Source organism: Serinus canaria, chromosome 4 (assembly GCF_022539315.1).
Source record: "Serinus canaria isolate serCan28SL12 chromosome 4, serCan2020, whole genome shotgun sequence".
Classification (NCBI taxonomy): Eukaryota; Metazoa; Chordata; class Aves; order Passeriformes; family Fringillidae; genus Serinus; species Serinus canaria.
Genome location: NC_066317.1, coordinates 60,736,322 through 60,751,727, shown reverse-complemented (window position 1 = coordinate 60,751,727; position 15,406 = coordinate 60,736,322). Strand labels below are relative to the sequence as shown.

The window sequence follows — 15,406 nt, the reverse complement described above, 5'->3', positions numbered from 1 at the left end:
ATTTTTCAGTCAACTCAAGCAAAATAAAAACAGGGCTAAAATCTTAGCCAGAATTGTACATTTGCAGAAAAATAAAAACTTGAAGAATTTCTGATCGGCAGTAAAGTAATAAAGGTACCTAAGAAATGGAAACAGGCATATTATACATAATTTTAATTCTGTAATATTCCATCTTTTTGTAATTCTTTAGGTACTTTTCGTGTACGTTTATTACCGAAGACTTCCTATGGAAATGCAGCCAATGAATTATAGTATCTTATTGGCATGCACATCTTCTGTTACCAATTTGAGTCTCTGCTTAAACTGTTACCAGTAGCTCAGGAGTGAGTTTAATGGCTTTATCTTTAGTTGCTGTGGCATAACTAATCAATAACATGACAGAAAATACAAATTTTGAAGATGCAGTGAAGATATTAAAAATTCATTGATATCTTGTGCTTGTCCAATGCACAGATTTTTTTCTTTTTTTTTTTTTTTTTTTTTTTCTTTTGTTCTCTGAAAGAACTGAATTGGATGCATAATTTATTCTAGAGATTATGGCTGGGTTTTTTGCAGTATAGAAATAAAGTCATTAAAAGAAGTGTAGTAACACAGTATTAGATAAAAAATAATGCTAAAAAAGAGGATCTACAAGTATCATGAGACTGGTTCTGCTATGTTGGAATTCTCCAAACTACTTTGACCATAGTGGAGAATATCCCACATGCATTGGTAGTGTAATTAAAGCCTAGATGCATATTAAGTTAGATCTTTCCAGAGAATTTTAAATTATCTGAATGATATTGAACATACATGTGCTTGCCTAATCAAAACCTTTACATTGAGATGTTTCAGCTTTAAGTTAAAATTTCTGAAATTACCAAAGAATGAGGGAAAATATGGCTCGATGCAACTTTTGAGAAATAAAAATCATTCAGTTTCCCTTATATTTTCCTGTAATTCAGGAAAACTGAAGGCTTAGTTTTAAAATTTCCTGACTCCCCAGTACTGAAAATTAAATGAAGAATAAAATTATCCTGTCTTTGATAGTCTCTCATGCAGTATAACTGATAGACTAACTGTGGAAGGTTTATGCACAAGATGACAAATTAAGGAAGAATCCAAGCAGAAATTGTCAAACTTCTATTCCAGTGAAATCATCCAAATATTAGCTTCATGGAAGTGTAAACAAAGCAGTCAGTAACTTGGCTTAGGAACTGTGGAATGGGAGAAGACTCTAGTTACAGAAATATGAATTAGCCAATAAAGGATAATGTATTTTTTCAGATGAGAAAAAAATCCTGTAAGGTCTTGAACTATAGGGAAAGTGCGAGACTGATTTTAAAGCATGCACTTGTGATCTTCTTCCAAAATCAGACCTCTCTAATGGGTCTTATAAACCAAATCCTGTAAAATGTGTCCCACTCTGCAGCCCACTTTCCAGTAGAACTTTAATACTTTGTAGAGCAGTAAAGGAGAGGGGAAGTTCACTGAAAGGACAAGCAAGAAGGATGTGTAGGAATTTACCAAAACTTTTACATCCTGTGGAGAAGTGCTCCTCACGGTTTAGTGCAAACACAACGATGAGGAAATCTCTCCCGTTCATCCCTGCCCACGTAACCCACTTCTCCAGACTCTCACATGAGAAAACACACACCAGAGCTGCTCCCAGATGGGAGGAAGGTCCAGTCTCTCAGCCCACATTCACTGTTTCCATGATTCCATTCAACTTGAGCCTTTCTGCAGGACCTCAGCATTCAGCTTTTGTCTCCCATGGCAAGGGAATGTTGTGCTAGATATAGACCTTGAGCCAATCTCAAATTCTTAATTTGACCCAGATCTACAGCTTTAATTTAATGGAGCTTGGCTGATTTATGTGAACTGAGAATGTGGCTTATTGTCCAAATCAGAATTCCATGTCTCAGCAGCTGAGTAAAATAAAACCTTAACTTGTGAACACAGAGGTCCAAAGGCAGCAATATAAATATTTTTAAATGCTCAAAGTTTATATTAGATTTAACTTGCTATAAACCATACCCAGCATATTTAATACAGGATTATTTTACTTAAAAAAAATTTAAATAGAACACAGTTCAGAAAAGATCAACAAATACATTTGGGTAATCATGGTATAGATTCTAAAGTAAAGTTGATGAGCACTAAAAAAACGGTTTGCAAAACTGCAGATATTTGCAAATTAACAAAGAATAAAATCATAAAGAAATGTGCTCAGTGCACTGCTTTTAAATTTTAGCCCTTGCCAATCAGAAAGGATGTGTATAACAAAAAGCAGGAAAGCATTCTGAATCCGTATAATTGCTGTGACTGTGGGAGACTGGATATTGTGTAGTCTTCAAAAGTAGTTCCCATGGCATTTTTTCCTCATTTTGAGCAGAGGATAAACCTTGTTCATACATCATAGCTTTTCTCTTACTTTCTCTTGGAAGTCTTGTTGGTTTCTTTGCTTCACCCTTTTCAGGGCACAGAGTGTACACATAGCAGAGCCTGCTCACCCCTGCAAGATTCAAGTAGATGAAGCTTGCTCAGCAGGCACAGAATTTTGGTAGCATGCTTCAATGCATCTTTCCTGTGCAAGTTAAAATTTTTTAAAAGCTTCTGACAGGAATAATTTTCAATAGGAGAAAGCACAGTGTTAAAAAAAACCCTGGCTTTCCTGGCAAATCAGTGTTCCTGGTCACTAAAGCTTAATAGTGAACAGGTAACCAGACTTTTCACAGTCTAAAATAAACATTGACCAATTAGTACACTTTTCTCTAGACTCATTCTTAGAAATAAGATTGATTTTTTTCCAACCTTAACTGGTATGTGGCAGACACCCAGAAACCAGCAAGAGCAATGAAAAGCCTGGCAGGCAGAAAAGTAAAAACGATGTCTAAAAAAGGAAAGCAATAGAGCAAACATTAACTGGCAAAAGATGCAATAAGAACAACTTTTTTCTGATTTAGTAAGAAAATGTGTTATCTTTTTAATGACCCAGAAAATCACAGATGCAACTTTATATAGATTGATCAACTGGTCGGCAGAAAAAGGAAATACAAAACAGCAAAGTGATTCTACACAAAAATTCCACTGTGAAAGAAGAAAAACTGTGTCAGAAACAAAGACTTCAATTAAAATTCATTAGTAAAGGACAGATTTTTAGGCTAAGTTGCTTATTGACACATGCCTCAATTTTCTTGAAATTTCCTGCAGTTGCAAATATTTCAAACTTTTAAGAAACCTGTAGTTATCAATAAGTTAAAATAAATGGGATATCTTGGACAATAAAGAAAGAATAATAATCATCTAATTATCATCATTTTATGCCGAACAACTTATTTACTCAGCTGTATGTTTGCATGTAGGACTGCTGTTATCTCTGGTATGCAGGAAGAACAGAAAAAAGAACTTTTATACAGTGTATAATTGACAGACCTACAGCAGAGCATAAAAGAAAAACAGTTTTCAGATTACTTAGTAAGCAATTTATAAGTGTTTTCTCTTGAGTTCAATTCATCAGTACCAGAATGCATGATTTTAACTATGTCTTTATACAACATAAGTCTTGACCAATATGAGACAGATTCAAGATTTAAAGGAATTTGCAGTGCATATCACTTTAGTCTACCAAGGAAATAGCTACAGATTTATGCCAAGAATTAAAAAGTCAAGAAGAAATAATTTCTGGGGAATAGCTTCATGGATATGTGGATGTATTTATTTCACTGTTCTGTGTCTACAATTTGGGTGTTTCTCTAGGGTTAGTACTAATTTTACAGGAAACTCCACTCAATATGAGGGAAAGTTCCTTTACTGTGCAGGTGACAGAGCACTGGAATAGGTTGCTCAGTGGAGGATGTGGAGTCTCCCTCACTGGAGATATTCAAGAACTGTCTGGACACAATCCTGTGCAATATGCTCTCAACTGACTCTGCTTGTGCAGGGAGGTTGAGCCAGATGCCCAATCTCCAACCTCAACCATTCTGTGATTATATGAATATCAACTCTGAAAACATAAGACAAATCCTAACCACATTTTACATTTATGCTAAAATTTAGGTCTAAATTAAATAATGGAAGACTGAAAAGGGATCTGATCAATGCATATAAATATCTCAAAGGCAAGTGCCAAGAGGATGGTGTCAGACTCTTTTCAGTGGTGCCCAGTGACAGGATGAAGAACAATGAGCATGAAATAAAACACAAGAACACAAGGGAGAACTTCTCTACACTGAGGATGGCAGAGCTCTGGAACAGCTGCCCAGGGAGCTCATGGAGTGTCTCTTTCTGGAGACATTCCAAACCTAGACACCTGTTCTAAGTGACCCTGTCTGGCAGGGGGTTGGACTCCTGATCTCCAAAGCTCCCTTCCAATCCTACCAATTCTGTGAATTGGGAGTGAATTTCCCTCAATAAACAACAGGTTGTTGAAGACTAAAGATACTTTTTAAAGGATTGTAGACTAAAAGTGATTAATTTACCCTTGAATTTTAAGGAAATAAAGATGTTTTGCTGCATTGCCCCTGAAGAACAGTGTATCTGGATGGTTTTCTATGTTATTATATGGATAAGAATTGCTAAGAGAAATTACAGAAAAATATAGAAAATAACTTAGGTCTAGTGATACAGTAACCCCCTAAGTCCCCAATTCTCCTAAAAAACCCACCCCCACCCATTCATGACCAAAGGTCAAAGTGCACAAGAACTCCAGAAAAGGAACCAACATTAGGCTTCACATTCAGTTTTAGTCATTTCTTGTGTGTTCACTTGCACCTCCTAATACCCATCTGCTCTTTCTCTCTTGCTTTTTGATATTACAAAATCCACACTGTTATACTGGCAATAGGTTAAATCTTCTTCTTGAGGGAGAGAAAGAAACAGCTGTGTTGAACCTCAAATATGCACCCATGGCATATATTAGCAAAGGCAGGCACACAAAAATGTGTCTTCATTTTAAGCAAAATGCAAACAGGAGGATAATGGTCCATGATTCTTTGTAAAGTCTTTCCCCAGCTTGGGAATGGATTGGTTCCTGAGAAGTTTTTCTCTCTGTCAGTGTATAACTTGACTGATAGAACAAAAGTATCTAATACTAGCCCACAGTGTTAAAAATACTTCAGGAAAGATTCAGAAAGAACCAGGGTTATATGTCAAAAAGCAAAAATGCTCCATTTATTATGCTCATTCCAATTTAAAAAAAAAATAGGTATTTTCAATGCAATGGTGAAATTTCCTTCTGTTGACTTGGCAAAGAAAGGCTACTTTGAACAGATTTTGTACATCTGCTACATCAGGAAAAACACCTGCTGACAATTTTTGAGAGTTTCCCAGCACATAACTCTCTAGAGTAATTCAGCATCTAAGTGGCATACAAGTTTACATAATATTGTTAGTCAGAGGAATTGTGTTTAATTTGCCTTTTCATAGAAAGATACAATCCCTTTAGTATGTCACTGCAAAGGCAATTTAATCTGCCACCCAGTGTTTAAAAGAGCTAGACAGATATTTGTGAAATTAAACATTTCTCTTACCTTCATTGTCTGAAATGGCCAAATGAAGGCAGCAAAAGGAGCAAAATATTTAAAGGAACATTTCCTGAGCACTCAGCAGAGAATAACACCAGCCAAGCAAGTTGTATTAACTGGAAAGCAGCTACTTATACCAATAATACTATTATGTACCAAAATTTTTGGTAAAGCTTCAGAAAAAGTTCTTGGTTCCTTAGGTAAGGTATTTTGAATGTCACTGCCTTTGCACCAGGCTCATACAAAGAATTCACGGAGCATTTCTCTTTAAAAAACAAGTGGATGTCAAAAGCTGACCTTACTTAAAAATAATACTGGGAGTTATGAACATGTACCTGCATCCAACCTCATTCATCGGGTTTCTTCTCTACCACAGTACCCCACACTTGCACAGCAGTTTGCCTGTTACAAAATAAATCTGCATAGAACCTCAGAGCAGCCAACTTTCTGTAGATTGTGGATAAATCAGTTAAAGGCCTTTCAAACTAGATTGGAATTATTATCTTCCTTTTTTTTTTTTTTTTTTTACTCCCTGCAAATGCTCTTTTGCTTTCTTAGAGTGTATTTCCCTTGCAATAGATGCTGACTGGTGAAAGTTTTGCTTGCCCTGGTAAAGGTCTTGAAGAGTTTTAGCTCATCCGTTTCTAGAGGGTTTGAGCGAGTCATGGGGTTGTTAGGGCTGGTTTTTTGTTTGTTTTAAGAAATTTTAGCTGGATGGGAAGGGTATCGGAGAAAGTGGGACGCTTTTCCAAGTTCGTGGATGCCTTTGTTATCAGGCGGGCGGGAAGGCATTGATGCGAAGCTAGACATTGCCACCCCGTGGCCAGAGGCGCTCGGCTGGCCGGCGCTGGGGCTGGGGCCGCAAAGCGCCGAGTGCTCAGACCAAATTAGAGCCTCAGGGTCCTGGGAAAACGCGAAGGGGGCTCAATTCCTCCAAGCAGGCCAAAGCTGCAAAAAATGGGGACATCTATAGCCCTGACATTTATTACTCCAAAATGAACTGTTTGTCCATGAGAGGGGACAGGACTGCCCTCCCTTGCAGAGACATGCACAGAACCTGCAGAGTTTGGAGTGTCTTTTTATTGAACCAGGAGAGAGGGAGAGGATAGGCCCCTCACTGCCTGAGTGCAGTACTTTGTGTTTCCCTCTTTGGAAACATTAGCTTCTACAGGAAGACATCCTTTCCAGTAATTAAGTACTCTGTACCATAGTACCAACACTACAGTTTCCTTCTCTGCAATCCCATTTTAAAAATGAAGGGGTGACACTTGGGAACATGTCATTTCTGGATGAGAAAGCACCACAAGCATCTGGCTCTATATCTGAAAAGGTTCTACACATGGAGCTGCTCACAAGCACCAGTTTGTGGCAGTTTAGGAAGCAAAACATTGTTATTTCAAATCAAGCAGAAATACCTACAGTGTGTCAGTTCCTGCAGAGCTTTTAACAGCTCAGCAGCACTTTTTGGCTCATTAAGAGCACAAAAATTTGATACTGATCAGCTACATAACTCATTCTGGGTGGAAGCCCTCTAAATCTTCATGCACTTCCTATGTCTGTTTTTCATTTATCACTCAAAATATCCCATTCCTCACTGTCTTTTCTAACAAACAGACTCCGCAGAGATAGGATTCTATACCCTATCTAGGAGGTATCTAGACTCCAGGCTGTTCAGCCATTGGCTTCACTAGGCTGGAAGAATGTTCTACCAGTTATCTGCCCAAAACTGATCATTTACATAACAGCTATGGGAAAACAGTTTTATAAGAATCAGATTTCTGTTCAATAAACACTTGCACCAGGAAGTTCATCAGGTAAGATTCATCTCCCATACCTCTGGAATTGCACATTGCAAACCATTCTCTGGTGCTAAAGAGACTAGGGCCACTTAACAGGTGTCTCCTGCAGGGAAGATGAATCCTACCACTCCTCACTGGATGAACAGGACTTTTCAGTGTAATCCTTCTAGCCAAATGCAGTTCCTCACAGAACTCAAATTCCAGATTTGCTGTTCAAGTGCATTAGTTGCATTTGTTATCTCAGAATCATAAAATGATATTGTGCTCCGTGGAGGAAAAGATGTATTTAAAGATCAAACAGGTTTTGGAGCAGCTTTTAAAAATTAAACATGCCCCTTATATATCTAATAGAAATGCAGTTCTTTGAAATCCTCTGCCTGTGATGTACTTAACCATATGCAGTAGCAAAACGTAATTCCCATGTCACCAGAGCAAGGAGAGAATTCAGATCCTGCCTTTCCAGAAACCAGATACATATTAATATACTGCTCTACTGGTTTCAAGGAAATGGTTAAGAAATTCCATGTACTGCTTAAGCACAATTTAACAGTAAAGAGTAAATTAATAATGTAGAAAAAGATTGCTATGAAAGCAAAAATTCTGTGGAATCAAGGCAACAAGATGAAGTAGCTGTGCAAGAAAGAAGATAGGCCTTATCAGCAGAATTGAATTCCAGATAAAGTGCAGCTTCCCTTCCCAGAATAGAGACAGCCTATGATTGCAGCAATCAGAATCAGCGAGAGGTTAAATTTAGCTAGTCTGAAAACCAAATGAAATGGAAGATAGAATGTCAAGCACTGAAGAGCAAGTGAATGAATGAGAGCAGCATCTAATATTTTCACAACTCTGAAGAGATCATACAGAACCTTCTGTTGAGTTTTCAGGACAGAAGCATGTGGGATAATTCATTTCCCATGCTTAATGGGACAGTATGACACCAGCATGAATCTGTCATCAGGTCATTCCTAAGACACGATTACACTAAAACTTTCAAATTTTCTATGTCAGAAGAGAAAACAAGCAAACAAAATGCTCTTTGTGTAAAGAGCCTTCTAGAAATAGCAAATACTAAGTCTTTAATCTCAAATGCCACCTTGCTTGACTAGTCATCACACTGCTTCAAGGTAATTAAAAGGTCACAGTTATCATGATAGTGGCAATTATCCGTTATACAGACCATGGGAAGACCAAGGAAAAAGATGCGCTTCCCCTTTCCCTGGAAAGTATCTCAATTATATCTCGATCTATATATACAGGGATAAATATTTAATATACATATAATACATACACACACATATATATTCTCTCCCTGTAGGAAATACATAAAACTGACAATTCTAAAGGTCAAAAAGATGACAAAAATTAAATACCTGAATGTACATAAAGAAATCATTCAGAGCATGCTCTGAATGAAAGATTTTAGGAAAAGAAAGATTCTTAGGCAAAAAAAGGCAATGAGATTACATAGCTATAGAGTTCTGGAAAAAAAACCACAAAAGTGTGTTTTTTACCTTTCCCCAGACTTGACAATATAAACAAACATAATATGTAGCCAACAGCCCCATCTGGTTTCTGAGACTGTACATGCAACTTCCAAAACACATCCATACTTCCTTTCTTTGTAGTATCCCTTAAATATAAAATAAATCAGCAGTTTCTGTAGAGAGTTCTTGAGAGAATAAAGAGGCATCATCTCAAAATGGACTTCTTTTGTAACTAAAGTGAAATAATAAATTTTTCTGAAAAATATTTAGTTGTATGTAAGACAGTAGGAAAAGCTGTAATAAGTCATTGCAGGCAATAGTGACAGTTCTGAAAAGGGCACTTAAGTTGTCTTTGAAAATAGGGGAGGAGGCCTTCACATGATCACTGAATCACAAAACTACTACTCACATTATGAGAGCCTTCAGTTCTACAAACCAGTTAGTTTTTAGTGCAGTATATATGTAAGTTTTCTTGAATTAGAAGATAAAGCTAGTTCCCATAAGTATTGCAGTAGATGAAATTGACAGAAAATGAGGAGTGGTGTCCGGGGAACTGGGTCAAACCAATTCTCAAGCCCACCTAACATGCCTGTGCAGATGCATTTACTTGATGTCAAAAAATGTAATAAAGCTGTCAGGCAAAGGAAACCACAATTCATTTTGAGTGTGTTTTCTGCTGTAATACTTTATTAAATATTTTTCATTGCATCTATGCATTAATCATTTTCTAATATCCATCAAGGCAGAAAGATACAGCAAAGAAAATTGCAGTTTTTAAAAAAATACTGTTGGTATTTGGTTTTAGTTCACAGACTGATCCTAAACAAGTACAGCACTGTGTATCTGAAAGGCAATGAAATGTAATTCAATGTCATATAAACTGTTAATTTAGTCTGGGATGAGGAGCTCCACCTTACAGCACACAGATAATGAGTCATTGAATGCAGCCTGCATCCTCCTACAAAGCCAGTGCAGTATTTCCTTAGGTACTTCTGCAGTAGTTAGGCTGCATTTTCCTAAAATGTTTATGAACTCTTGTAACACTGATCAGGAGCTAAATTTATTCTCCTTACATTCAGCTCTGTTGCAAAGGTTCTTGCCTTTTGGTAGAAGAAGAGAGACATTTCCCGATCCATGAGGAAGTTGTGGTAGATCACAGCAAGTCTGGTGTAAATCTTCAGCTGAGCTTTTTTATTGCCCAGGTCCATGGCAGCAGCGAGTGCCAAGTGGTAATAGCCAGCTGCATCAAAGGGGTCCTGAAATAAGAGGCTCAAAGATAGTACAACCAGTGCAAGAGGACTGCAGAGCTCAGGTTTATAAGTATCTAATAAAAATAATATGGATTCTGAGCTTTTGAGGTTTTCCCACTTTACATTCCAAACACACAAAACCAGAAAATGGCAAAAATCTGATTCTATGAAATATTACTCAATATAAAAATTTGCTACACAAGTTATTAAAATTTCTTACCTTAAGGTCATAGAATATAATATCTCCTAAGATTGAGTACACCTTGACATAATAGAGTGTTTCCTCCTCAAACTCCAGAGGAGAGGAACAGAGGGACAAGGCTTTTAAATAGAAGTGTTCAGCTAGTTCACAGTGACCCAAATGGTGATGGATGGCTGCCAGGCGATGGTAAGCTATTCTTTCATTTAGCTGATTTCCTATGGAGATAACATAGGAGTCAGGATATGATCAAAGAGATAGACTACTTAAATCTATACTACTTTAAAAAAATCATATTGAATTTGCTGAGCTTCTATTGAAAAAAAAAAAAAGAAACAAACACATTTGCTTAAGAGATGCATAATGAAAACCTTCCCTTCAAGAAAAATCCTATGGAATTTCTGAACTTTCTTCCATATGATTTGACAGTGCCTGGGATTTTAAGAAATAACTACATTCATCTCTCATGCATGTATTATAATATATATACACACACATACACAATATGCATACTCACAAAGAATACAATGAATTATCATGAAAGAAATTTAATGGGAATAAAGACTCCCTTGACCATTCCAAAATATATTTTACATGAAAATTCACAAAAGATTATTTTTAGACTGATCAAAATGACCAGTTTGTGCTTGTACAGAGGGTTAAGAAGGTTCTTAATCAGTTGAACAGCTACCAAATTTGAAGAACAGTCATTTTTAAACAAGACTCATAATTTTCATTTTTTCTATCTTATGTTGGCCCATAATCAGAGCTTTGGGCAAATCTGAAAGTACTCTCAAAATCCTTTTAGGACTATTTTATTCATGCGTATTGTATCTTAGCTCTTAGAAACACACTCAGTTTGGACATAAAACTCCAGGTTTGATTCTGTGCTCTACCACAGGTTTTCCATTTGATCCTAAGTTGAAGAGTAAGCACTAAATTGCTCATTCTTCAATTAGAAGCAAAAATTAGCAATTATAGTAGTGTTATGAAATCCTGGCAAGAAACGCCAGGAATGCAAGGGAAGAAAACTTGAAATTTAGAGTTCTGTTGTATTTTTAGAGGTATCACTCATAATCAGCTATAATGGAAATTGTTCTTACCTAATTTTACACTGAGGACAAGAGCTACTCTTGCATATTCCAGACTTTCCTCATAAGCCTTCAGATTCATCAGCAATTCCACCAATTTATTGCATAATCTGAGTTCAGTGGTTTTGTTGCCAGTCTGAACAGCAAGTGGAAGAGCCCTGTCCTGAAACACACAACAGCATCTTAGGTACAGCTGAACCCCAAGATGTGCACTGACTGGCTCTCATTTATGCCAAATCAAGTAATTTCTGGTTTTGTTTTGCTCTTTGCTTAGAACAGCTCTTGCAACCAGAAGTGATTTGAAACAGGTGATATCTACTAACACCATGACAAGTATACTCACTGGAATAGTTTGAGAGGGTCAGCTTTTGGTTCAGCTTTTATAGAATACCTGCTATGGTGGGAGGTACATAACTATCAATGCAGCAGAAAAACTGCACGAACCCTGTAGAAAGTCACTGCTTTCTCCTTTTCCCAAGTACCATTGAAAAATATGTCTCCAGCAGCTTCAAACAATTCCATTCCTAAATTTGGATCTCCTGTGCAAAGAGCAGCATCCTGAGCAACCTGAAACGTAAAAGAGGAATGGAGAAGGAAAGAAAGAAATTAAATCTTGTTTACTCCATGGTTTTAAAAAATTGTAATAATAAAATTCATAAAAATAATAATAATCAAGTATTAATAATTTTAAAAATATAATTTTATTTCGTATTATGACAAGGAGAAAGGCTATATTTGATGTGAACATACTCCTTTTTGGTACCCTGTCTTTGTACAAGCCAGAGGCAGGTGCTAAAGAAGAAATAAAACCTTGTTACCTTTTTCTGGCAATAGTATCCTGCTATTGTCAGCACATAACATTCTAAGAACATTCACAGAACATTCTAAGTATATTTGATAGCTGCCACATAGTAAATTTCAATTAGATCAAACATATAATAGAAATAAATTCAAATTGCAAGTAAGATATTGCTAACTGCAGATTTAAAAACCTGTGAACTGATTTCTGTAAATAAATGCAGGTCCACTATTCTGTTCTCATAGATAAAGACATGTCTTGTTAGCTAAAAGGATTTAATGACAGAGCACACAAAGCAAAAATACCAGGATTCTCAGTTATTGACAGAGAAAATAGTAATGAAAAATGTGCCTTTTACGTAAGGCAAGGCTAAAAATCCTGCTGTGGATTTGTCTTCCTTAGTTTTCAAATTGCATCCAGTTAATACAAGTCCTCCTTTCTACTCGAGCACAGAGGTGTGCAAGACATGTGCCTCTGCTCTCACACCTGAAAAGCCAACAGCAAGTCCAGTTGGCCCTAGGTCATGCAAGGCATGGCCACAGCAGGAAAAATTCAGATGCTATGGAAATGTTTCCTAAAGAAGCTACTCTGTTTTCCTGGGAATCTGGCCCACAAGCCAGCATGCTTAAGTGATTATTCTCTGTTACCCACCAGCATGTAGCATGCCTGTGTCATATAATTGCTGTGGTGCTGTAGAGCTGGTAAATGGTGTTGAAGGAACACACAGAATTAACAGGAACTAAGAAATGTCACTGCCCAAAATCCTTCCAGAGTCAAGCAACAGATTAAAATGGATTAGCAGAGGAAAATGCTGAGACTTTCCCTTCCCCTGCTGAGCATTACATGAAGGATGGCACTAAATGATCTGAACATCAACTGGCAAAATGTATGGAATTTTTATATCTAATTACTTACTCTTACCATGCCACCTGTGCAACATTGATACCATGTGCATGCCTGTAAGTGTTGACAATGTACCTGAATATAAAGATCCACAAGCTCATTCTGCCTCAGAACATAATATATCTTTCCTGCCCGGAGCCAAGCATATGCCTCCTTCTCTTTTTTCTGGAGATCTATAAATATTCCAAGGCTTCTTTTGGTATATTCCAGAGCTGACCTGTAGGCCCTGAAACAGGGAAAAGTACTCATCACAGTAGGGTTCTTCAGAATTGCAAATAGTTTTCTTCATAACAAGAAATGTTGCTGTAAGACATTCTGTTTCCCCTATTTAGGGCACAATTAAAATTTCTCAGCCATATTACACTGGTAACTAAAAAACTTTTTCCTCTTTCATCCCATCTACATTTCCTGTTAGATTATTATTATATTGTTATATATTCTATAAATATGTTATATATCTATATATAATGGTATATATATTATTATATTATGTTATTCATACATTTTTCCTGTTATATTATTTCAAGATGGTTTATGTGTCCTTGCTCTACCTCAAACTTGTGAGAAGTAGAAAAGTCTTTAGTCATCCTTAACTCTTCTATCATTTATGGATTTTTACTAAAAATGTCAAAGAAATCACCTTATTTTTAAAATCATCTATTCAACTGACTTATGTGCAATTGAGACTAATTGTTGAAAAAAAACCCAAGAAACTGACAGAGGAGAATGTCCTATTCTCCTTTGCCCTACCATTCTCATGATCAGTTCTAGAAGCACTTAAATTACCAGATTTATTGATGTTGTGGGCCTTTATACAAGACGTAGAAACCCCAGAAATTTAAATATTTCTCCATCTTGTGCTAGACTCCCATCACCTTGACGCAATGTATTTTCATCTGAGCACAAGACACAAACATATTAAAATGGAACAGGACCTGCACAGTTGTGGTGTTGGAAGAGCTGAGTTTCCTTGTTACTCAGGGCAGCTAACACAAGGAATACTGGGATACTGTGGTCTAACACCATCTTGAGTTTCTGCTATCATATGGTGGCATGCTAAGGTTACACAGTCAACATCTGGGAGCCAGGCTACTGGGAGATACAAAATCCATCTACTACAAGCACACAAAGCAGCAGCTTCTACAGCTAGTGAAGTCTCTGCAAATTCCAGGCAGCTTGAAGTCTTAACCAACTCCTTTGTCTTCAGTCTCTCCAAAGGATGGTCACCAACTCTATCACTAAAAAGCCTTAACAAAGCAAAATAAATTGAGTGACCTACTAAGCACATTAGATGCTCAGCCTACAGTCACTTAAAGCTAAAATAGGCATCTGCTCTCTTTCCATGACTGAGAATATTTTTTGCATCTTTACTGAGGCAAGCTTGAAAATATCTGAATCAAAAGTAACTCCTTGAAATACAGCAAGAAAAAAAAACAAATCAGACAAAGCAGCCTTAAAAAACACTCCAAATGTTCTTAGAGAAAACAAAGTTTCCTGAGCACTTGCTACTATAATATAACTTGTGCAGTTTGTTATTTCAATAGATCAGAGCAAAAAATTGGTATTTGGAAAATAAGAGCAGTATAGAAGTTGCAGAAGAGCAAAACTATACAGGTTTCCACCTGGGCTTTGTACTTATGTAAGTTTTGAAAAAAGCCCTTCCTCAAAGAGGAACACTTACATAGAGGCAATTTAATGCCTGACCTGTTTAGAATATGTCCTTTGGTGCCTTAAAAAAAAGAGTCTTGCAAAAATTCTTGAAAACAAATCACCTGATAGAGTAATCATCAAGTGCTGCATAACATACAATAGGTTTAAAATGTATTTATGTAGATTTTTAAAATAAATTGGTTTTTGAAGTAGTGCTAATCCCTGCAGAACATCTTGTCTCCCTTGAGAGATTACAGTTACTTAAAAAGAAACAAGAAAATTCTCCATTAGCACTGGACTTTTGAATTCTGATAAAGTGTATTACCAAAGCAGAGAGAGAGGGAAAAAAAAAACCAGTAATATTCAGCTTTTGCAGAAAAATTGAGATCCTTTGCAGGATGAAAAAGTTAAAATCAGAATGAAAGAAAAGTCATTCAGCATGTCTTACCTTTCTGTTCCTAAAGACAAATAGAGCTGACTAATGGTTTCCAAAATTTGTCCCTCCAGAACTTTGTTGGACATCTTTCTGGCTAAAGATAGTTGATATTCATTGTAGATGACACACTGAGTCTCATTGGGAGAAACTGTACTGTAGAAATGACACAGCAGTTTAATTGCTTGCAGCTGACCTAGGAGAATAGGTTGGAAATATGAACATGAATCTCTGTTTTAAAATGAAAATTAACTTTAAAATTGTTCATTTTCACTGCTTCAAAAATTATAGAAC

At 36.6% G+C, this 15,406-nt stretch overlaps 1 protein-coding gene across 1 annotated transcript in view; it reads right to left on the bottom strand.

Annotated features, from left to right (window-relative positions):
- Positions 1-9,452: 9,452 nt before the first annotated feature.
- Positions 9,453-15,406, bottom strand: part of SH3TC1 (SH3 domain and tetratricopeptide repeats 1) — a 28,479-nt gene continuing 22,525 nt past the window's right edge. The window contains exons 13-18 of the mRNA XM_009099224.4: positions 15,128-15,308; positions 13,105-13,255; positions 11,772-11,894; positions 11,340-11,490; positions 10,258-10,454; positions 9,453-10,043 (exon numbers count right to left, since the gene is read on the bottom strand). Of these exons, the coding sequence (XP_009097472.3) occupies positions 9,813-10,043; positions 10,258-10,454; positions 11,340-11,490; positions 11,772-11,894; positions 13,105-13,255; positions 15,128-15,308 (1,034 nt within the window). The 3' untranslated portion in view covers positions 9,453-9,812. The remainder of the gene's footprint in view (positions 10,044-10,257; positions 10,455-11,339; positions 11,491-11,771; positions 11,895-13,104; positions 13,256-15,127; positions 15,309-15,406) is intronic.